This window comes from Ruditapes philippinarum, unplaced genomic scaffold, assembly GCF_026571515.1.
Source record: "Ruditapes philippinarum isolate M1 unplaced genomic scaffold, ASM2657151v2 ctg7608_1_1_1_1, whole genome shotgun sequence".
In the NCBI taxonomy this organism is placed as follows: domain Eukaryota; kingdom Metazoa; phylum Mollusca; class Bivalvia; order Venerida; family Veneridae; genus Ruditapes; species Ruditapes philippinarum.
The window spans coordinates 763-26,221 of record NW_026863343.1 but is presented as its reverse complement, the minus strand read 5'-3'; the positions used below and the strand labels follow the sequence as shown (position 1 = coordinate 26,221).

At 32.2% G+C, this 25,459-nt stretch overlaps 1 protein-coding gene across 2 annotated transcripts; it reads left to right on the top strand.

The window, feature by feature from the left end:
• Positions 1–11,915: 11,915 nt before the first annotated feature.
• LOC132721885 (uncharacterized) lies at positions 11,916–23,255 on the top strand. 2 transcript variants are annotated; one of them, XM_060706262.1, is made up of 2 exons: positions 11,916–12,272; positions 21,778–23,255. In XM_060706262.1, the coding sequence occupies exon 2, from the start codon at positions 22,468–22,470 to the stop codon at positions 23,173–23,175; it is 708 nt and encodes a 235-aa protein (XP_060562245.1). In that variant the 5' UTR covers positions 11,916–12,272; positions 21,778–22,467; the 3' UTR covers positions 23,176–23,255. The 2 variants fall into 2 exon arrangements, with proteins under 2 accessions (XP_060562245.1, XP_060562244.1); XM_060706261.1 differs by having other exon boundaries at positions 11,916–12,276; positions 21,782–23,255.
• Positions 23,256–25,459: the final 2,204 nt, after the last annotated feature.

Sequence of the window (25,459 nt, the reverse complement as noted above, 5' to 3'; positions counted from 1 at the left end):
CGTCTGGGGTATGTACTCAACAGTGAAAGCTGCATTTTGTGTCTTACATGTAATAACAATCATAATTAATCTTGGACAACAAACCTTGTTTGCCAATACTATAAATTCATTTTTGAATTTTCTCTTTACGCAAAGATGTGTGTTTTATATATTTTTTTTAATTTAAGCTGTTGCATACTTCTTAACTATTCATTTTTGATTCATTTGTATATTTCCATGAAGAAAAATATATATATTTTGCAATTAAATCACTTAAAATACATTAAACGAATGCTTTACACTTAGAAAATTCCTTTACCCCACCCACTCAATTAACTGTATAATTTTCACGCACCTGTTTGTTTACATTGCCATTCTTTGCTATTAGTGCATATAAAACATTTTCAATCAGCGTAAAGCTATACATGTCTTGCACTACAACTTTACCATTTTCTCTGTGTCAACAGTAGCCCTTTTGTTTTATAAACCGAAGTCACGCATATGAATTGGTGTCAATATCACTATTTTTGTTTTGAGCGGCTAAAGATGGCCGACATCCAAATCACATGGGTTAATACTGAAGATTTCATTGGTTGAAAGTATCAAAAGCGCTGAAATTCAAGTTGACTGCAGAGCATGTATTTAACTGTTATTTTAAAATGAATGCGTATTATTAAAACACATAAAAACCATTATCAGTCAGTGCAGTTGACTGATATCAAGTAAGGGACTTTCAATTTGAGTTTAAAAACCTGTGATCAATTTCATTAGGTACAGCAGATGACCTGTTAGGTCCAATTAACCAGAGATGCAGATGTTCATCTATCAGTATGTCTCTGAATTATCTTATTTGTTAAATCAGTTACATTTCCCATAGTACCATTCAAAAGCCCCGACTTAAAGTACTTATCTTTTGTCGCAGCAGAAACTAAATAGATCTAGATTCTTTTATAATAAAATATAGATCTCTGTGGTTTTACAAACTGTTTTTACCAACTGTCAAACGCATCGCCCAGTCTCCTTTTTATTCTTATAATAATATTAACATCGGTTGTAACTTAATACTTATGCTGTTGTGAATAAAAATCAGATATGTGTAACATGATGGAAATTAAAGGGTATCCCTCTGTACATATAACCTTGTGCTTGGACAGTTATGAATTTAATAAGAATTTCGGTAGATATAACAGACCAATACATATGGGCCGCGTCATGACAAAACCAACGTAATATGTTTGCGACCAGCATGGATCAAGACCAGCCTGCGCATCCGCGCAGTCTGATCAGGATTCATGCTGTTCGCTATCAGATTCTCTACTTGTAATAGAGTTGGTAAGCGAACAGCATGGATCCTGATCAGACTGCGCGGATGCGCAGGGTGGTCTGGATCCATGCTGGTTGCAAACGCACTATGTTGGTTTTGTCGTGACGCGGCTCATATCTATAATACATGACTTTTATAGTGTATTTTATATTCATATCTCTTACATGCAGCTATAAAAATTGGGGGAAAACTTAAGAATTCCATCTGCAAAGGGCCTAAATTTAAGTATATTTATTATAAGATAGTCAACATTAAGATAAGATCTATCTATAGATAGATAAACTATACATATCGCCAACAGTTATAGATGTTATTTTTATTATGCCTTTTATGTATGATATTACTTCATATAGTTTACCGTTAAAATACTATATGTATATAGAGAGAGAGGTTATATGAATGTAGTCTGGAACTTAAAACATTTTAAGACCAAGATACAGTTATTAATTGCACGTAGGCTACACTAGAAGTTTTATTGAGCTCAGAGCTCAGCTGTACATGGTTTAGTGCCATGGATTCTATACATATAAACTTTCAAAACTTGAAAACGAGAGAATAAAAACAAATTTACCGGTAAACATTTTTGTTTGTTTGTTTTGTTGTTATTATTGTTGTTGTTGTTTTTGTTTTTTTTTAATCTCTATATTTGTCAAAGACAAACGCGAATAGATCTACGTCAGATAATTTTGAAATGTCGGAATGAGTTTATTTTCACGTGCACAAATATCGCAAATTTGGTCCTTTTGTCAGCCTTCTGCAAGAAGTAGTATTTTGACTTCCATGCACATAGTTATATAAACCAATTACTAAAAATATAGTTCATAGGGTCAATGAGTAACTGACCAATGGGCAACTTTTTGGAAACCGTAACAAGATACCTAACATTAAAAGTTTTTGAGAAATAAAAATGACAGCATTTCGGCGGCTTAATGGGCCTTTAATATGATGGCTGAAGTAATGTTATGTTTTAACATATGAAAAAAATACGAATATATGACAAAGTCAAACGTTGTCGTATCTTTGTGGTTAGGCATTGTCGAGACGAAAAGAGAGAAATGACGATCAAAAGGGGCGAAAATACGACACATAACACAATGGTCGTATCCTTGTGTTTTTGCATTTCATATTGGCGTAAAATCAGCCACTCTATACTATCCAAGTAACTAAATTACAGCAGTAAAAAGTGTTAACATATCAAATTGATATGAGCCGCGTCATGACAAAACCAACATAATGGGTTTGCGACCAGCATGGATCCAGACCAGCCTGTGCATCCGCGCAGTCTGATCAGGATCCATGCTGTTCGCTTACAAACTCTATAACAAGTAGAGAAACGGATAGCGAACAGCATGGATCCTGATCAGATTGCGCGGATGCGCAGGCTGGTCTGGATCCATGCTGGTCGCAAACCTACTATGTTGGTTTTGTCATGACACGGCTCAATTATAATAATGTACGATATATTATCTTTTTATCATGTGTATAGTAAACGTTTTTCTTCATCTGCATCTGCGTATTTAATGAGTAAGGTATACCTTCTGAAAAGTACAATAATGCCTTTATAACAAAAGCTATGGCTTAATTTAAATGTTTGAAGTTAGATTTAAGACCAATTCACATTTACTGAGAAAAATCAAATTTGCATAACTCCGTTTAAAGAAGTAATGAAATTATTTGTATATTCGCTAACATGCTGAAAATAATATTTTTATGACAAAATAGAAACGTTTTTAAAAAATAGATCAAGAACATTAACTATCATGCAACAGCAATATGACACTCCATAGTTGTTTCCCTTACTCTACTGCATTAATATTATTGCGAGTCAGAAAACAAATCATTGCGCACTCTTTCACAAAATTAAAATAAACAAAGGGAAATAACTCAAAAAATATTAAATGGAGTTATCATTCTTGTAGATTGCATGCTGCTGGATGAAATCTTACAACCTGTAAAATGTTTCAAATAACAAAACTGACCACAGTTTTACGACTAAGGATGACCAAGTGGTTTAGATGCCGTCTTCCTCTCAACCTAGGGATCATGTGTTCGCACCAAACAATCATATGACACCAGTTATGACGGACTTGAAAGGGATTCAAATACAGCACAAGAATTCTTTACAATCGAGTTAAAATAAATGTTACGATTTAATTAAAGTTTATGACATGTTAGTGGGTAGGTACATGTAAGTGGGTAGAACTCAACTGAGGTCAAAAGCCTTTAAACATAAACTTTGAATTTGTTATATAGATTGGCTAGGACATTAAAACAGAAAGAAAGGTATGCAAAAGATAATTAAGAATATACTCAGAAATAAACTGAGAATCGTATTTGTGTGATGGTCTAAGCCCGATTTGAGTGAAAAGCGTTGCAACGTTTTTCAAAGTCACAAGTAGAATAAGTATCCTGGAAAAACTAAGTTTGCGAATGATTTGAAATTTTGCACACAAGTAATTTGTCTAGATCTACATCAAATGGAACATTAACCTGGAAAAAATTATTTCCAGTCCCATCATGTCAAAAAAAACCTCAGTGGAGTCCCTTTAAATATTACCAGCTGCGGTTATAATCATTATCTATATATGACCATTTACTCAAGATATATTATCTGATTGTACTTGACTAGTTTTCGGACTATTTTTTTTCTACTTCATGACACATCGTACTTTTAATATGATTGATTAAATCACTGATCAGATACAAATAACTATCGCATTGTTTTACAGGGGTGAATAAATGGACCAGATATTTTACTATATACTCGTATAATAAATGACGTCAAATATACCAGATGTGGGAATAATTACATTTGAGCCGCGTCACGACAAAACCAACATAGTGCGTTTGCGACCAGCATGGATCCAGACCAGCCTGCGCATCCGCACAGTCTGATCAGGATCCATGCTGTTCGCTTACCAACTTTATTACAAGTAGAGAAACTGATAGCGAACTACATAGATCCTGATCAGACTGCGCAGATCCATGCTGGTCGCAAACCCATTATGTTGGTTTTGTCGTGACACGGCTCATTTAATTATCCTTTATATTCAAAAGACATACGTAGTATAACTCTCCAGGAATATTAACTTCTAGTGACTCCTAACTTTCTATCGCATCTCTTTGTAAACTTACAAACAAACAAAAATAACAACCAAGAACGAACAAATAAATAAATGAAACAAAAGACAATAAAGTAGACAAAATGGTTCAAATATGTCATACTTGAACCGTATCTGCAATGCGTACATCATTGTGTTTTAGATCATGTAAAAACTTGCACTATACAAAGTTGTTATATTAGTTCAATTGTTATTGAATCAACTATTGTCTGTACTAGGCCGATATCCTATCATGATAGAGTTAAATTAAGTGTACTATTACAGACCGGTTGAGCTACAAAAATCTTCACATTATGACAACCGAAAACTTAAGCCTAAAATCACTCTGAAGTGCAACCCATTGACCCTTAAAGTTTTTCTGGACCAATGAATGCAGTATATTATCTTTATTTATATATAGTCCAGCGTTTTTACATGGTAAGGAAGTACGGTATGCCTCCAAACTCTTGTTCAAACATTATGTTAATATATAATTTAATGTGTTTGTTGAACCACCGAAATTGTTTCTCTTATCTATCCAATGTATGCACAGGACTCGAAGACGATCTGTCATTTAACGCAGTAGACGGTGATATCAAAGACACAGTTTTAAGATAAATTGCCCATTGTTTAAATTATACCCATTTGCGACATATTGGCTATGGTTTTCGATGGTTTGATATTTAAAGTGATACATTTTAGAGCGATGGTGCGTGTCATGAGCTATCATTTTGGATGCAAAGATTGATTTTCTATTGATCTCTAATGATATATTAAATACACTACAAAAAAGCGCTTCACGTATCAAACTTAGATGAAATGAAAATCTAAATCGGGGATCAATGGATGGAATTTCTCTTTTTACAAATTACGAGAAACATTACTGTAACCAAATATATGGATTACAACTTTAAAGGTACGTTACTTTTGATTCAATTTACTTAATTAATGATACTAAAATAAATGCATATGATTAAAGCAGCATGTCTCTTGAATCATGGTAATTTTCATGATTTCTTTTTTTAAAAATACTTTTATTACGACTTGTACAAAGTACATCATCTGCAATACATTATATTCACATGTATAATAACTGCATGAAAAAAGAAATATCAAAAATAGGTCAGGATATGCAAAAACAGCCCTTATGGTGATAAATACTCCAAAAACAGTCATTAATTGTGGATAAAATGTAAATCATATCTTAAATTATAAATATTTTTACTTTTGTTAATAATTATCATAGTAAAATTTTCCTAAGGTTGATTTTCTTAAAATATTTTGGTTTATTTGGAGACATGGGGCTTTAAACATTAGCCAGCTGTCATAACTTTAATGCAGTTTGACTAGCACATATACTGTTGGTCATTGAAGTTTTGTATCATTGTGACATCAAAGCTTAATACATGTATAATAAATGAGCCGCGCCATGACAAAACCAACAATAGGTTTGCGACCAGCATGGATCCAGACCAGCCTGCGCATCCGCGCAGTCTGATCAGGATTTAAGCTGTTCGCTGTCAGTTTCTCTACTTGTTATAGGGTTTGTAAGCGAACAGCATAGATCCTGATCAGACTGCGCAGAGGCGCAGGCTGGTCTGGATCCATGCTGGTCGCAAACCCACTATGTTGGTTTTGTCATGACACGGCTCATTATTGTATTTGTATTTTGCAGATTTATCACTATACATGAAATATATGAAGCTGTAATATTATGATCTTTTAATTGTCGTTTATTAAAAAATAATTATGTACTAACTTACAAAGGAGAAAATATGGAGATGAACATTTGGCAAATGATTTCAGTAAATTATAATTCCCGCTAAATAAGGTACATAAAATACTGTATCAAGCACTTTATATGTGTAGGTATTTCCAGTAAATTATAGGGCCTACTACAATATGTAAAATGTAATTATAGTCACTTTACCTTGTCATAGTTCATGTCAAATTTTTACAGAGGCACTAAATACAAAGTTTATTGAGACCAAGTTGTTTGTAATATAATGTTGTCACGTTGTAATGCAAAAATTTGGTATTAATGCAAAGTTCACAATAGTTATATGCTTTAATTCGCATTTGATAATACCACGTTGTAGAAGAATATTTGTTATGGATGCAAAGTACATGTACATAGTAATTATAGATCTATGTCTTTAATAAATCGCATTTGATAACGTCACGTTGTAGAAGAATGTTTGTTATTCATGCAAAGTTCATAATAATTATATGCTTTTGTTCGCATTTGATAGTGTCACGTTGTAGAAGAGGATTACGTGTTTTTATTTCATGCTTTCCAGTGTTTTATTGTAATATATCAGATGATTATATTCTGATAAACCACTAGTGAAATTTATAAAATATAATATTCACTGTAGCCGGACTATATCTGAATGCGGATGAAAAGAAAATCATAACTAAATGGAATAACAGGCAGAAATAAATGCTGTTATGCGTAAATTTTGCTTCTTTAGGAAAAGAAAGTCGATGTCACCATACATCATGTTATAAATGTAACAAAATTGTAGAAATTTAACAGAACTATATTTCAAAATTGATGAGGTGACGTCATGATGTGATGACGTCACAAAGGAGAATGCACGACGTTACGCGGCAAAATCAGTAAAAAGTACTTAAAATCACTCAAAAAGCATGAAATAAAAAGAAAATTTATTTGTTTTTACATATAAGATTGAAATATATTTCATTCGTGAACACCAGCTATTATATTTTCACTCGTGGCTACGCCACTCGTGAAAATATTGCATCTGGTGTTCACTCAGTGAAATTATATTTCAATCTTACATGCAAAACAAATAAATATCCTCTATATGCATAGTTCATAATAATTGAATGCCTTTATTCGCATTTGATAATATTACTTTTGTAGAAGAATATTTGGTATTTATGCAAAGTTTACACTAATGATATGACTTTATTCGCATTTTGACAATGTCACGTTGTAGAAGAATATTTGGTATCTATGCAAATTTCATGATAATAATATGTCTTTATTCACGTTTGAAAATGTTACGTTATAGAAGAATATTAGGCATTGAAGCAAAGTTTATGATTATATGCATTTATTTGCATTTCATGATGTTACGTTGCAGCAAAATATTGGGTATTGGTGCAAAGTACATACATGTAGTAAACATAGATCTTTTTTCACATACATGTATTTGATATTGTGACATTATAGAAGAATATTTGGTATCCATTCAAAGCTCAGAAAAATTATTGCCTTTATTCAAATTTGATAATGCCACGTTGCAGAAGAGTATTTTGCACTATCTGCTATGTAATTAGAATATTAATTAGGACTGGAAACGAACTTTCAAACAATTGTTTGTCTGCGTTTTTGTTGAAAAGTTGTTGTTTTATTGCTGTTTGTACTGCTGCTGTTTTCTGTCGATTGTGAAATTTTTTTTCATAAAAGTAGAAAATAGGGAGTAAACAAAGTTGTGTTTTGACTACTACTCAAAATAACAAATCACTATCAAAGTACTTTATCCGAAAATGCAAATGAAGCAAGGGATGGTTCGGCTATATATCCAATAAGTAACATTTTAGAAACTAAAGTAGGTCATCAAAAAATAAAAAGTTTGTAGTGATAGAAATGTGTCATTTTTGGGATCTTAATGGGCCTTAAAGGGAATTCGTTTCTGTTCTTCAACAATTCTTTATTAACTAAATTCTCTGAAAATGAACTCATGTCCTTATAATATATACATTTACACCAATAGTAGATATTATCGCAAAATGAAAAATATTCTATAACTGGTTTTTCGATTTTATTTGCACCCGTGTGTCAAATACCATCATGAACTTTTTAATAAAACCCGTTTCACCTCTTTTCAATACGCCATTCATAAACGATTAGGAGTATAATTGAAAATAAAAATTGCAAATTGAAATATTTGCTATATTAACATATTTGAATGATGTTTTAATAACATTCTTCACAAAAATTGATTGAGGCTACACTTTCTGAATGTTTTAATACCTGAACTTACTTTCAAAATGAAAAGAAAAATTTGAAAAGGTTCTAATTTTAATATATAGAGGATATTTGTTTGTTTTGCATGTAAGATTGAAATATTATTTCACTGAGTGAACACCAGATGCAATATTTTCACGAGTGGCGTAGCCACGAGTGAAAATATAATAGCTGGTGTTCACGAATGAAATATATTTCAATCTTATTTGTAAAACAAATAAATTTTCTTTTTATTTCATGCGTTTTAAGTGATTTCAAGTAATTTTTACTGATTTTGCCGCGTAACGTCGCGCATTTTCCTTCGTGACGTCATCACATCATGACGTCACATCAACAAGTTTGAAATATAGTTCTGTTAAATTTCTCTAATTTTGTTACATTTTTAACATAATGTATGGTGACATCGACTTTCTTTTTCGAAAGAAGCAAAATTTACGCATGACGGCATTTATTTTTGCCTGTTATTCCATTCAGTTTTGATTTTCTTTTCATCCGCATTCAGATATAGTCCGGCTACAGTGAAAATTATATTTTATAAATTTCACTAGTGGTTTATCAGAATATAATCATCTGATATATTACAATAAATCACTGGAAAGCATGAAATAAAACAACGTATTCTGGTATAAGACACAATTTACTAATAAATTGCTTACATGTAATCGTTTTATTAGTGGTGGTGAATGGTTCATTATCATCACCATCATCATCATCATCATCATCATCATCATCATCACCATCATCATTATCATCATCATCATCATCATCATCATCATCATCATCATTCACAACATCGTCATCATCATCATCATCATCATCATTCACCCTCGTCGTCGTCATCGTCACTATTATAATAATCATTATAATCATCATCATCGTCGTCGTCGTCATCACATTATTATTATTATCATAATCATCGTCATTATCATCATCATCGTCATCATTCACCGTCGTCGTCGTCATCGTCGTCGTCATCGTCACTATTATAATAATTATTATTATCATCATCATCGTCGTCGTCGTCATCAACATTATTATTAATATCATCATCACCATTGTCATCATCATCATTATCATCATCAGCAGCAGCAGCAACATCATCATCATAACCATCGTCGTTTTCGTCATCGTCATTATAATTCTCCTCATAACAATCATCATCAATCATAAGATTGTTTTGGATCAATCACACAGTAACGTTATTACAAAAAATGAAACTTTTATGTTGTTTACTTTTTAATACCATATACATTTATTATAAAGACCTTTGACAGGTTACTAGCATATGACCATATAAAAACGATTGTTGATAACCTCTCAAAAAAACTTTATAATTAATAAAATACAGATAACAAAGTAAAGTTGCGCGTATGGCCGAAAGACGTGTGCACAACCTTAATTCTATCCACTTAATGCCACCACAGAAGTCATAAAATGGTCATTTTTGAAGTACCATTAATTGTTATACAAACAAACCTTTTAATTAGGACCACTTACAGCCGGTTTGAATGACAAATGACTTACAATGCCTTTGGATCAGAGTTAAAATCATAAAGTCGTTGTAATATGTATACAAACTTACGATTTCTTACAATTTTAAACCGGATTATATTATTATATAAGAGCGTTTATTATAAGATTTTAGTATCGATACTTTATCAACAAGTCTTGACCTTAAAATTTTGTTTTAAATGCTTTATATGGAAAAAAACTTGCATATGAGAAGTGACTTAAAAAGTTTAAGGTACGGTGCATTTTTTAGTCATAAATATATCTATTTTAAATAGTAATATAATATTCTAGAATATAGATTTGTATGTATCTATTATATAATTCATAAAATTATAATTATTATTTTTTCATTATTTTTTTAATTGTTTGCGTGTATGTTTGTTTGTTTGTCTGTGTGTTTGGGGATTTTTTTTTTGGGTCTTTTCTTTTGGCGTTTCGCATATACGTACAGCGTTTTTTTTGCGTTCTTGACATCTGTGCCTTTTAGATTATCAAAAGATTAGATAATCAATACCAGTATCAATGATATATGTGTGTACAAGATATGAAATGAGCCGCGTCATGACAAAACCAACATAGTACGTTTGCGACCAGCATGGATCCAGACCAGCCTGCGCATTCGCGCAGTCTGATCAGGATCCATGCTGTTCGCTTACAAACCCTATTACAAGTAGACAAACTGATAGCGAACAACATGGATCCTGATCAGACTGCGCGGATGCGCAGGCTGGTCTGGATCAATGCTGGTCGCAAACCCATTATATTGGTTTTGTCGTGACGCGGCTCAAATAAACTCTGTTCTGTTCTGTATTCAAGTAATGCAACTGACCACAAAGTGTTTAAACTTAAGTTCATTTTACAATGTTTAAGATTCATATTTATATATGGTAGAAGAACTCAATCATAGTAATGTTAATTGAATGCTAGCTCATGCTTTAATTCAAATTCTTTTTTTTTTCAATTTCAATGTTTATTTGGCTTTAACATATATACAATGTATTATAACGGCACAAGACAAAAAATATATTTTGAACACGAGAAATGATAATAGCAATTACATATTTTGAATATCATTTGCCATTTCAATGACAATAACGATTATGGGTGCATGTAATTACTGTATGTGGTGTACATATAGAAAGACGTGGGAAAAACAACAAGAAAAGCTTCTTACTGTACGTATAGGGCATATTCATCAAGTTCTCGTATATAAATGAGATCTTGAAAATATGATTATGTTAAAGATGTAGCATACATTGGATTATATTTTGTTTTCATATAAATTTAAATAATGTTTTGCGTCTTTAAAGGATTAATGGTCAACAATATTATTTTTTTCAAGAGATTTATGACAGTTTTTTTTATACATGTACATGTATAATATAAGCACTGGTTAAAATTCAATCTTTAAATATCACCAAATATATACCTTAATTAAAAAGATCGATTTTGTTGTTAATTGAATAATGATCATATTGCTTATTAAAAAAATAAACTACAAAAAGTAACTTTATCATCATTATAATATTTAAACAATGCTGTTTTCATTCATTAAATTATTTTTCATTCAGGCTTATAGGCTTAAGAGAATCATTTGCAAGAATGTGCATATGTTTAAAATTAATAGCATTAGAATTATTCATAGCGCATGTGCACAATGATTCACCAGTAGTGAAGCTATTGCTGGAACAGATTAGCCTTTGCCACCCGTAAAGAGCCAGACCAGCCTGAACTTCCGTGAAGTCTTGCCAGGCTCTATACTGTTGGTAGCTCAATTGTTTCGTATTTTTATGTTGAAATCCCTTAAATTATGAATGGAAGGTTCCAAATTCAAAGCCGGGCAACTCCATTACACAAATTCAGTAGGTTTAGGGTTAGTTGTTGTTCTTGTTGTTTCTGAGAATAAAGCTTCGTTCACCTGTATGAACAGTGATCTTTGTTTTCCAGCAGACGATTCAACCTCGTCTGTATCTTGTTACAAGCTATTTCCGTCTGCTTCAATCATACAAACGATGCCAAAATGGGTTGCTGCGCATGCGTCAAACTACACCTTTTGTTATTTTGTATGTGTATTACGGATTAGGATTATCCATATTAGATACGCTGATGTCAGATAACATGAAAAATAGCTAATTTCATAGAACAATGAATTGTAAATGTTTTAAGTTAACATATAAAGTTTGTTAAGTAATCATTTATTTTGAAATCTGGAACAAAATGGCGGAAGATGAGTGAGAATGTTGTGATTGTAGTTTTGTATGGAATCAGTACACCGGTCCATAATCTGGGCCAATGTATGTCTTCAGGATTATCTAATTATATGTGGAAGTCGGAAACATGCCCCCGTTTATGCTAGGTAGGTTAATTCTCAATCATTTTAAACGTAGATGATGTTTCGTCAAGTTTTCTCTAGGTTTTTCTTCACAGGATAATGAAACAGTAAATTAAAGACGTTAAAATTCCAATACAAAATGGAATTCGTCATCAATGGCACAGTCAAAACAAACATTACTTTTTTATATGTGTTAAGAGGTACACCATTATTGTAAATAAAATAAATATGTCCTGGATTTCAAAAGAAAATGTAGACAAAAACATTATAAATATATATTAACAGAGATTCTTTGAATTACATATACAAACCTGTTGTTTAAATGTTCTAGTTGTTTGTTGTCAGCAAATTTCACAAATTCCACGTGTTGTGAGGGATGAGCCATAATGTGTCATAGTAGACTGCCTGTATTCAAGACATGTTCGTCTGCTGTTCGGATTATATTCAAAATGAATGATATTTGACTAAATAAATGTTTAGCACAGTTTGGCCGTTCAATGAATATGCATATAGATAAATGAATTTTGTTAATATGTCTAATTTTTGTGAATATTTTTCCTCTCGTACATAACTGTTTCCATTGATGATTTAAAGATAGCTTTGATACATATAAATAATCTTTTAACATTAAAACACAAGTATAATCAAGTTTGATTTTATATAATATTTATATAATCGTTTAAAGAACAGATACGTAAAGTTAATAGTTAAATGATGCTAAAAGAATTACGCTTGATCATATAGTACAACATATTAAGGGGAGCGGTGGCCTAGTGGTTAAGATGTCTGCCTCTCAACCCCGTGATCATGGATTCGGGCCATATTCGGGTCACAACCATGTATCTTCATATGACACCAGTACTGGTTGGTTCCAGGAAGCTGACTTGAAAGTGATTTATCTCTCAACCCCGTTATCATGGATTCGGGCCATATTAGGGTCACAACCATGTATCTACATATGACACCAGTACTGGTTGGTTCCAGGAAGCTGACTTGAAAGTGATTAATATAAGTTGCAACAAATATGTTTAAACTAATGAGTAACGAATTATGTAAATTGATACGCTTTTCTCAATTTGATTATATCACATTTCGGTATCCACACATGCCGTGTTACTGATGCTACATTTGTCTTATCGTGTTGTAAATATTGGCGGAAAGGAAAAGGGACTTAACAAAAAAATTGGAAAGAAAATGCGTATTATATAAGAAAACTTTATTAAGATTTTAAAGATTCCCAATATTTTTGGACATTAGACAAATTATACATGTATGCACGTTATGTTTCAAGAAACAGCGGGAGCACTCTCTGTGCATTTGATGATTAAGGTTTGAATCCCATCGGACACTTTGGATTCTTCATGTGACGAAGCTCCTCAACTAGCTTACAGAAGGTCCGTGGTTTTACTCAGGAGTCCACTGGGTCTTAAAATAATGTTCATAGGGTCATTTAATCATAATGTTTTCATCCGCTTTAAAAGCAGGAAGTGAAAGTTAGATTTTCTGTATTGGTGATTCGCAACAGAAATATGAATGAAATATGTTACAGTTTTAATATCTACAGTTTTAAATGTTTTATATTATCTTTAGAGTAATGTAGTCACATGCAAAAGTGACATGACAATTTATTTTTTTCACCGTTATTAATCAATCACAACAAAAACATCTATATATTCTCCATGGCCATTATATACTTTTATTTATCATTTTTTCTTTTCAAACACTTGTTTTAACCTGTATTATGTGGCCTATATTTTGCATCAGTATGTACACAGAAATTTTATTAAGAAAGCTTGCAATTTTTTCTTTTGCTTTTCTTGTCAGACGAATGTCACAAAAGTACTATAACATATTCGACATTCTTAGGGAAGCTTATATGTTGTTACTTTTTGTAATGCTACATTTTCTGGATGTATATATACTATACAAATCACAAAATCATGAACTGCGCTAAGCAGCAACAACCTCTAACATATTTTCTGTTCTAGGTCAAGTAAAATGAAGACACAATATAATTTAATGTCAAGGTTATATAATGTTCTTGGTTGCTTTACGTCAAAATTCGTCGCCATATTGTATAAAATAAGATATAAAATACATGTTAATTCATTCATTACTCAATACTGTGCACACCATAGTTGAAATTTTTCTTACTAAATAGATTCTAACCATTACCATGACAAATTACCTGCATAGAGATATGAAAACAGTTCTGAATATAGTTTGAATCGAACCGGCCCCATTGTTTCAATAGCGCCACAAGGGACCTGTAACAAATCAGAAACTGTAGCAATTCAGCAGACGATAAAATTTAAACACTCCTTATCTTGAGTGGCATATGTCCTTATTTTATTACAAAGAAGCACATACATGTATAAGTAAAAAAAATCTCTATTTCTTGAGATTGACAGACTCGTTTTAATCTGGAAAGAGCAATATTTGCAAAATGAACATATATAGAACATGTAGAAACAATGTAAAATAAATCATTATTGAATCGAAAGTGTTAAAATAATTCCGCTTATATCTATACTATAAGCATTTCGAATCTTTACAAAAAAATATTCGTACTAAACTGGTATTTACGTCGCAAAGTACTATTTTAAACACAGGCAAAGAAGTGTTTTTGTTTGTTTTGTTTTTGTTTTCTTGGAAAACTACATGTATTTGATTAAAACAACAACAACTTAAATCTAGCTTTCTCTCTTTAGAAAATCCTGGTTTTAATCAAATTACTGGTCTACAGTAACTTCTGCACGCGAGCGTTCAACTGTTGTGCGTGCACCTGATATATTTGCCCCATTTATTGAGTGCACATGTGTTTTTCATATCTCTCGATACGAATATATATCGCTGTGTTATAATAAATAATAGTTTTATATTCAAGGCGAGGCAAAACAAAAAATAGATATTAAAGAAATAATCATCCTATAAAACATACGAGAGTCATTTTCTTTTGACATTTACACGATGAAATGTTCATAGTTGCGAAATTTATTTTTCATAAGTTGACAAAAACTTTTTTTATCACTTGGCTCAATGTATCACTTGGCTCAATGGTACATTGACATACAGTCAAACATGCGAACAAAGGGTCATACACACGGGTATAATTATTCGGAGGTGGTCTTTAATGCAAATTCACTGTATAGAGATATCAGTCAATGAAAGGTTGTAAAGCTAGTTCTGGCAAAATATACTGAAAAAATTAGAAAAATGAATAACAAAACATAACAAAAACAAAACAATCGGAAAAAAACATAGTACAATCAGACATTTTTTTTGTGATATGTAGTCACTGCTTTGACACATTACATTTCCTATTTAGTGGTGATTTCGCGCATGCGCCATCCAATATACTCTGCAGACCAAGATCAGCCCATCTGATCAATGTCTTGCACTGTTCGCCTGTAAGTCTGAACATGGTTTGAATTTTTTAAGAGATATTTAGCGTGGCGTACAATAACAAACACTAATTATTTTAATTGAGGTTCTATTGTATTGGTATCATTGAAACACATTATATAAATAACACATGGGTTTGTGGGTAACAGTAAAAATATCATCCCGAGGAAAATACTGTTACCCGAGGCGTAGCCGAGGGTAACAGTATTTATACGAGGGGTGATATTTTTACTGTTACCCACAAACCCATTTGTTATTTATTTTATTACCCCGAACAAATACTGTGATGATTTGAATTTGGCAAGTAACAAAAATAAGCCAAGAGAAGCAATAACTAAACTGTCCTTACCTTGCAAGTTTTAAGTGCACTGTAGGCCTACTTGAGAAGCTGTTTTTCTTTTATTCTTTAGGCAAGTGATGATATCTGCCAGTCATAAACATAAAATAAGCTGTGTTTTATTCAGAAAACAAAACACTAACCCATTTATAAGGTTATGATCTGTGAAATCTGAATCTTCTGCATCCAGAATATTCTTCGCATGGTTTTTGACAACGTGCATTTAGAAAATAACGATGATATCCTACAGATGTCTGTCCACCAACTCTATCTGTAAAGTTTCACTGGTTAAAATTGTTAAATTATCCTTTGTTGCATGCTTTAATTGTCTGCATGTTCCAGTTTGACACAAAATTATTTACATTACAATTACTTCCGTTGAAAACGGATGTTTCCTGTTGACTATTCAACAAAAAGATATTTAATACGCGAAAGGGACTCTAGGGTGCAAAGAACTAAATTTTATCAGAGTAATAGTTATTTTGAGCGATGCCCTATCGTCGAAAATAAGAATGAATCGAGAAAAAAAATGGCGGCCATTTTATTTCATTTTATTTAGAAAATAGACCACGTGACCAGATTTTATACTGTTAAAAAATACTGTTACCTATGTAACAGTACAAAATTCGTAGTCACGTGGTACACTTGCATTAACAGTAAGAATAACTCCCAGAGGCCTATGGGAAATTAGCATTACGAAAAAAGTGAGGGGTAATAAATTGTAATGACCATAATTAGCCCAGTATAGATTTATAGTGTTCAACTTAAAAATGTTTATTTTGATACAAAAAAGAAAGAAATTTCGAAAGGATATATTGTCATAGTGAAGTAACATACTGATTTGAAATAGTCTAGATATTGAAAATGTAGTTACATGTATTATCAAATGAAAACCAAGAAAAAAAGCGATTTGTCAGGTTTTATGAATTTTAGAAGAAAAAAAAAGATGATTAAAGTGAAATAAATTTACTGTAAATGTGGATTGTGAGAAATAGGTTCAACATAACATACAATAGGAATCCACTATGACATTTTCCTGATTATATGAAATCCTTATTATACTATATATCTTAAATGAACTTACTTATTCATCAGTGAGTTTGGACAATACTACTCATTATTTTAGGGAAAATTTCAAAACATGTACTGACTGAATAGTGAACATTGCAGACCATGATTAGATAGCACGGATTCCCTTTTTATGGTTTTATTTCATAAATCTGATGCTCAAATTAAGATTTATCAATATTGTACATGTTGTAAGTTCGAAAAAGCATTATTTGTAAAGATATTACCGAATTTATATTTCATGTAAATAAAGGAAGGTAATTAGAAATCTATTTTCGATAAGGTCTAAGCCAAATTTTTCAATAAGAAATGAAAACTTAGATTTTAATGATTACTTATAATGCGAAATAATAAAAAAAAGAAATAAAAAAAAACTTATAAATATATTGAGCCATCACGTTAACTTACAATTACTTTAAATGTGTGACAGTGGTGGTTGTAATTAGTAAATTACTAGGAAACCGAAACATTAATTCATATATAAGTGAAGTTAAAGTCAATATTTTAAATAGTTAGAAAATATAAAAGGAAAATAAGCATAAACTAGTTTGATCTTGGTTTGCACTTGTCGCATAGGTAGAATCAGGTTAACGTTTTAAAGATATACTTTGCTCATCTTGGGTAAATTACTATTTTTGCAGAAACTTGTTAAAATCTAGATAAATTCATCCTGAAAATACGTCTTATTTAAATAAGTGAATACTCAAATTATGTATAGGAATCTGCCACAAATTATGTATAGGAATGTGCATTCCCTATTACAGGTCATGTTATGGTGACCCTTTCTTAAAGAAAACCTGCCATTTTTTTTAATAGAGTTTAAAACATGAAATTTCTACATTTGTGTTTTACTTAAAACATGTTTATTTAATAATTAAATAGAGTCTGCAGAGATTATCAATATCTTTAAATATCAAACTTGAGCATATTATATCTTAAAATACAAAACGTTAATTTACTTACAATTCGTTGAAAATTGATAGCTTCGACTATATTTAGCTTTTTGAATGTAATTTCAACCTGGTAAGTTACGAATGCAGCATATTTTATACCAGACTTCAACTTTATTTACTTTTAAACATTTAAATATAAACAAATGTATTCATTATATTTTAGTTCTTGGCAATTGACTGTTAGGTATATTTTGTACATCTATCAACAAAACCTGTATCGTCGACCAACTTCGACTTTTTCCGTAATCAATATCATCGATGTATCGGAAATCAATGTTCCCCCTAGGCACTAGAGCGCATGCGCACAAAGGACCAAATGGTCTAATTGCTCTATGACACTTGCCATGATAATATAATTATATAAATATAGTACATTTTCAAAATGTGAAAACCTGCTGAATAATGCAGTGGAGTCAACTCAATATTAGATAAAATTTAGAAATTAAAATATATGCATATCATAATTATAGTCAGAGCAAAACATGTTCAGATAATGATATATAGTACAGCAAAAAGTAGTAGGGTGGCACAAAGCCCTGAAAGCCATTTAAGGGTCATTGTCTATAGTTGTACTAGAATCCTGTTTGCGCATTCTTGTTAACTAAAATGAATCAAAACGGAAATAATATATGCAAGAGTTTGATCATGTCCGAAGAAACAAATAAACCTAAATTCATTTAAAGACCCTGTATGTTGTATTTCTGGTTGTTACCACACTTAAGTGAAATTTTATATACAAATATATGTACATGTATATAATTATTCTTCTAAAACAATTTATAAACATCGAAGAATATGTAAAATAGGTACTGAAAATATTTGTTGACATTATATGTAATCATTAAAATATATACATTCATTTCTTATTGAAAAAATTGACTTAGATTTTATAGAAAATAAATTTCTAATTATTTATGAACGTGAAAATGTAAAGTCAGTAATGAACTCAGTAATATCTTTACAAATAATGCTTTTTGGAACTTACAATATTGATAACTCTTCATTTGAGAATTACATATTTATGATATAAAACCATAAAATATTGTGTTACAGGATCTTTAAACACCAAAAGGTACTGTAATTCAATTAATGTAACACCAAATGCAGAACTGGTGCTAAATTCTAACTAAGTAAGATTAGAACTGTAGGCAGGAGTTGGCTCAAAAGAAACATGTTTTGATGTTTCAAAATTATAAATTGTTACCATTTCATGTAAAATGTTGAAAACTGTTTAGGCGTGCACAGTAACTTGCTCTTTCAAGAAGCATCGATAAACAGGCTCAAGCAAACCGAGCCTGCAACATTTTCAATTGTTGGCGTTTTGTCCTTTTTAGGGACTCTCTATTTCTCTCTATGTAATGTTTTAGATATCCACTTATGACACTTTAAAACCACCATGACAATGAAACGGGGAAAACATTTAAAAACTCAACCAGTGGTGTGTTTGTTTTGTTGTTGTTGTTGTTGTTTTTTTTCAGTATAACTTAGAACTTACCAAAGGTGGAGTGGGATTTCCTAGACTGTTTATTAATGGAAAAATATTCTTTCAATTTTTAGGGCACTAAACCAGATAGTTTCAGAACAGGTGCATTAGTCACCTTATCCTATTGTTTCCGCTTTTATTTAAATGATTTTGTTGGACCAAATTAGACACCTTTTGATGAGAAAACATTAAACATATTATTAATAACATAACAGAAGATGCCTTAAAATACAACAGATTTACATCAATATGCCTCATAAACGAACAGTCATTTATTATTTTTTGTTGGGCGTATGCAGTTTCTGTAAGAAAATGAAATAACAATTGTCGAACAGATTTCAAACTAATGAGAAAAGAGCAACCGCAACATATTGTCTTCATTATGAACAAGTATTTTACTGCTTCTATATTTTTCAAACTGTTTATTATTTTACCACGCGCATGTTACCACGTGCATGTTACCACGTGCATATTCAATACACCGAGAATTGTAGAATATACGTTTATGTTAGTACAGGAAACGAATTTCTTCCTCATGTCAAATATCTTTTATAAAAAAGAGATTCTTTTCTCTCTCTTTTTAACTTTTAACATAGAAATGCTCAATCTTAAGCAACATTAAGAGTTTAAACATTTAAAAAGTACGTTTATCACGCTGTACAGAAAGCAAAAAGGATATATTTTTGAATGTTTGAGGAAAGTTGTAAAAATGTAAAAAATGTAATGTATGTGATACAATTGGTAAAGAGGGTGAATACCATTTTCTTAAAGTTTAAATGCTACTTATTCACAATAAAGTCTGTCAAATGTGATGGTGTGTCTTACAAAATGAGATCATTTATTTGAATTCGTTTTGGGAAATTAGTGAAAGACTTACTTAAGTTGTAAAACACCTAAAATATCTATATATACTCGGTGAGATGGAACTAGTGTCTCATCTATCGTTATTGTTGTTTTTATTTCCCCCTCACGAAAAGATGCATTATACAAACCAGACATAATTGATAAGACTGGATTCAATAATGATTTTTATTAGACCATCTCTTGGTGCAAAAAGTTTATTTTAATAAGGTGGGAAATAAGTTTTTTTTTGTATTCGATAAAAACAGCAGCAGAAGCAGCAGCATTAACAACAACAACAACAACAAATAACAACAACAACAAAAAAAACCACAATCATTCATACTGATTTCATTAGCGAAACGACAGTTTTATTTCACTTTGATGATTTAATAATAATAATTAATAATAATTTAATCTTGGTATGGTATTTCATAATGAAGAGTTAACTCACGTATTTACATTAGTTCTAATCTACGACCATTGTGTAACGGAATATAAAACCAAACGAATTTACTTCCATCAGCGTTAGTTCCTGTTTCAAATAATGTTATCTTTAACAAGTGCATATTGTTGCTTCACGATTCTCACGCCAAAATATAACAAAAACTTGTTAAAACATTACCTTGACCATAAATTTAAAACTTTGATTTACTAAGTATGTTTAGGTTTTTAAGTGAATCTTGGTCTAGTTTCATATGTTTGCATAATCAATTTATGTGCTTTAATATTTACGTCAAATAAACTTAACAAGAAGAAGTAACAACATTTTTATTTTTGCATGTACACATTAATTAGAAGTGGCCTTGTAAGAAATCGTCTGCCTCTCAATCCAATAATCATTGGATCGGGTCTTACTGGGTGTCATGGCCACATTTCCTCACCTGAGACCAGTTCTGGGTACAGTCACACCTGTGAATATAGGTCTCCCAAGGGAGATACAAACCATTATCTATAGACATTCACAAGTAGTCTTTATTTGAATGTTGCTTTATTCCATTTCTAATGAAGATAATCGAAAATTGACCTTTATTTGTAGGGTTATCTTCATTTAGAGGTGGTCGTAAACACAGGTTTGATTGCAGTTTCAGGAAACGGATTCAAGGAGCGTTTTATATACTCTTCAAACCTTTACAATTAAGCTTTAATATAATTCTTGTTTTTACAAAGTTAAAATAAGAGAAGTAAATCAAATGGTCAGTGTTAGAGGAAACAACCTATCTTGCACCCTGCATCTTATTGACTGTTCGATTTACTTTTTCTGTTACATTTGCCGTCTGCGTCAGCCCTGATTAACGTTTAGACATAGACAATACGTTTCCGGTTCCGTTGAATTCCATTAAGAATAAGCTATAGTATAAACATTAATTGTAAAGAATTGCCATTGTTTAATTTTTGATGTTTTTTTTAAATGATCACGTGCTTTCTTTAATTTATTTTCAGGAAGAAAAAGAATACATACTTACATATGAGCAGAATTTGAGAAAGACGGAAATGCTTGGTCTCAACACGTGCAAGGCAAACACGTTGGCATAAACTGGGAGTTTATAGTATTTTCACAGGTGGTTTTCCTGGGATTTTACATACCAGCTACATCACATTTACATAAACTACGTCACTTGTAGTAGTTCTAGCTACCAATATTTCTACAACATATACCAACATGTACAAAAGTTTTCTTGTCTTGGAGAGACTATACAAATCAACAACACAAGCTTCTGATGATAACGATCAACTAATATAAGCGTCTGTGTGTGTGAGAGAGAGTGAGAATAGTAAAAAATATAACACACAAAGGCTCCTCATGTACAGCTTGTAGATTGTCTGTTGTTTTCTTTGGAATAGAAGCAGAGTTTTGATCGCTATAAAGTAGAGGATTAGCACTAAGCGATTATCATCACCTGGCGTCTGACAACACCTTGCAAGCATGCACTTCGAAATACTGATACTGCCGTAGTTACGCGCTACTGAAGTTGGATGCCTAACATTTTCATCGTAATCGACAGTTTTATCCAAGTAAATGAAAATGAAATTTGATGATTATTTTTAATGATTTTTTTAAACTATTTTAATATCATTTTGAATATCTTAAATACTTACAATTTCTACTACCTCATTTAAAAAACGTGTTCAATGGTGGTTTCTGTAACTGAAAATCCTTGCCTGGACCATTGTAGAATGAATAGAAACACCATGCGGCCGGCACCAAATGTTGCTGTCATGGCCGCTAAACCGCCAAAACCGCCATGTTGGCGGGATTTTGTCAGCCAAACACTAATGGCAGAATCCGAATTTACCGATATCAGCAAAATCGCTCGGAGTTCTAATGAAAGTTTTAGTTCTGACGGAATAGCTAATAAAACTACTGGTAAACCAAAAAGACTCCGTGCGAGGATACACCGAACGCGGAGTCAGTTTGCAATAGAGGAAAGTGATCTTCCAGCTGAAACATTGACAATGACCTTGGCTGAAACTAAACCAGACGATATAGGTTTGTGTAGAGAAACGTCTTTCAATGAAAGAATATTCCAAGAAGATAATAATAGGAAATGTCAGACTTGGTTACAAAGTGTTGAAGCTTCAAAGCCTCTTGAGGACGTAAGTTGCTATGATCTAAGCGGCCTCGAGGGCGAGGCCGTTTCCATAGAAATTCCAGACGATACGCAGACTTATGAACAGGCAGACGGACTTCATAAAGATAAAAGCAATAATAAAAGTGTTCATCTAAAGCCGTCTGCTTACGAACATTTGGCGGGAGTAGATTCGTCTACACCAGTTATTCCTACCACGTTAAGGCAAAGTTCTTCTTTTAAAGAGGAAAATTTACTAAACACGGGATAAATGTAAACTGTTTATATGTTACATGTGCAATTATTTTATTATTATGGTTTAAATCAATATAATTAAAATATATAAGTGAATCATATTCTTTTCCTTTTCAGTTATGAGTCTGAATTACTGTTCTTTCGAAATATTCGTATTTTGATATTGTTAAAATAACCCTATTTCTAAAGCTGCAGCGATACTGTAACCATCAGTTACATCAGTTAATAACAAAGACAAAACATGCCGCACACAAATCTTCATCATATTTGAGCCGCGTCACGACAAAACCAACATAATGGGTTTGCGACCAGCATGGATCCAGACCAACCTGCGCATCCGCGCAGTCTGATCAGGATCCATGCTGTTCGCTATTAGTTTCTCTACTTGTTATAGAGTTTGTAAGCGAACAGCATGGATCCTGATCAGACTGCGCGAATGCGCAGGCTGGTCTGGATCCATGCTGGTCGCAAACCCATTATGTTGGTTTTGTCGTGTCGCGGCTCATTTATAGCTTCTTAGACTTAATCCAAATATTATGGCCTTTGGATTTGATAAACTTCGATTTTAGCGCACATAGTTTAAATGGAATGCCGTTTTATTTTTAGAAGCACATTTCCTTGACCCTGTAAAGAAGACTGTAGAAACACTAGCTACAAATTTGATATCAAGTACACTAAATATCACCCAAAAGCGAACTACAGTACACAAATTGCATAAAAAATGAACAAGTATTTTTACAATTTCTAAAGTAAATTACTATTCTTTTATACCATCCTGTTATAACAAGTTCATATATGTTTCAGTATATTCAAGTTTGCAGTCACGAAATTTCATATCTAAATAATGTCAAACTTGAATCGCATTAGTATAATTAAATTCTTACATTAGAAAGCTTAAAGGCACATAAAGCCTGAGAAATGAATATATTTTCATTCTGTAGAAAGGGGTAATATGTTTAATTTAATAGTGTAATAATGGTTTTATGAGAACATGTGAGATACTGATTGTCTGAAGGAAAGCATGCTGAATGTGAAATGAGCCGCGTAGTGACAAAACCAACATTGTGCGTTTGCGACCAGCATGGATCCAGATCAGCCTGCGCATCCGCGCAGTCTGATCAGGATCCATGCTGTTCGCTTACCAACTCTATTACAAGTAGAGAAACTGATAGCGAATAGCAAGGATCAGTCTGCGAGGATGAGCAGGCTGGTCTGGATCAATGCTGGTCGCAAACGCACTTTGTTGGTTTTGTCGTGACACGGCTCATATATACATCTGTCGATTAACAGAGTCTTAAGTGCAAGAAGCACCTCTGATTTGTAGGCAAATGACAAAAATATTTACTAAATATATTTTCCGTAAAGCATTGTGTTTGTGGCGCCGTTATATGTCGCAACGCCGCTAAATGTCGCACTTACCGCTAAATATCGCACCAATACCGCTAAATGTCGCAACTGCCGCTAAATGTCGCAAAATTATTTGCCGTTAAATGTCGCAATGTTAACGTTAAATGTCGCACGAATTTCCGCTACCGTTAAATGTCGCAACACTACCGTTAAATTAAAATGTCGCAAGATATAAATTCATGATAAAATCATGATTAAAAATAGTAGTATTTTAATTTAAAACGCTCTCACAGTTATTTTTACTGTAATTGCCATTTAATAAAATGTATCTTTGTTTTAATTGTTTTCTTTTATGAACCTAAATATCGAGGATTTGAGCTGCTATATAATGTAATATTGACGGTAGAAAGCGTATTCTAAAAAGATACAATTGAAATTCAAGTCTCAAAAGTATTTTTCTTTTGTCTCCCTTTTTCATTTATAACCCTGATTGACAACATATTAAAAGTATTATGATATTGTCGCGATCAGATTTGGGTTTAAGTAATTTCATTGATTTGAAAACCTTTTTTTTTTTGCTAGTACTGATAGTAATACAGTCATACTAGGGCGGTTTAAGCCCCATTTACACAGTCCCGGTTTGGTGTCCCGGTTTGCCACGGTTTAGTCAACCATGATCAACCGTGGTAAACCGGCGTTGGGTCATTGAAATTCCGTGAAGTAAAGGGACAAACCATGGTGAACCGAAACAAACTGAGAGATCACCACGGTTGTCTTCAAATATTTTAATACAACCGGAGCTCACCGGCACTCACCGAGAGGAAGCCCAAATCCGTGTTCTATCGACTAGGAACAGGGAATTGCCGGGAAACCACCGTATCTATACTGCATCCATACCGTGACAAATCGTAGTAAACCGGGATGCGTGTCAATCAATGTCCAAACGGCCAAGT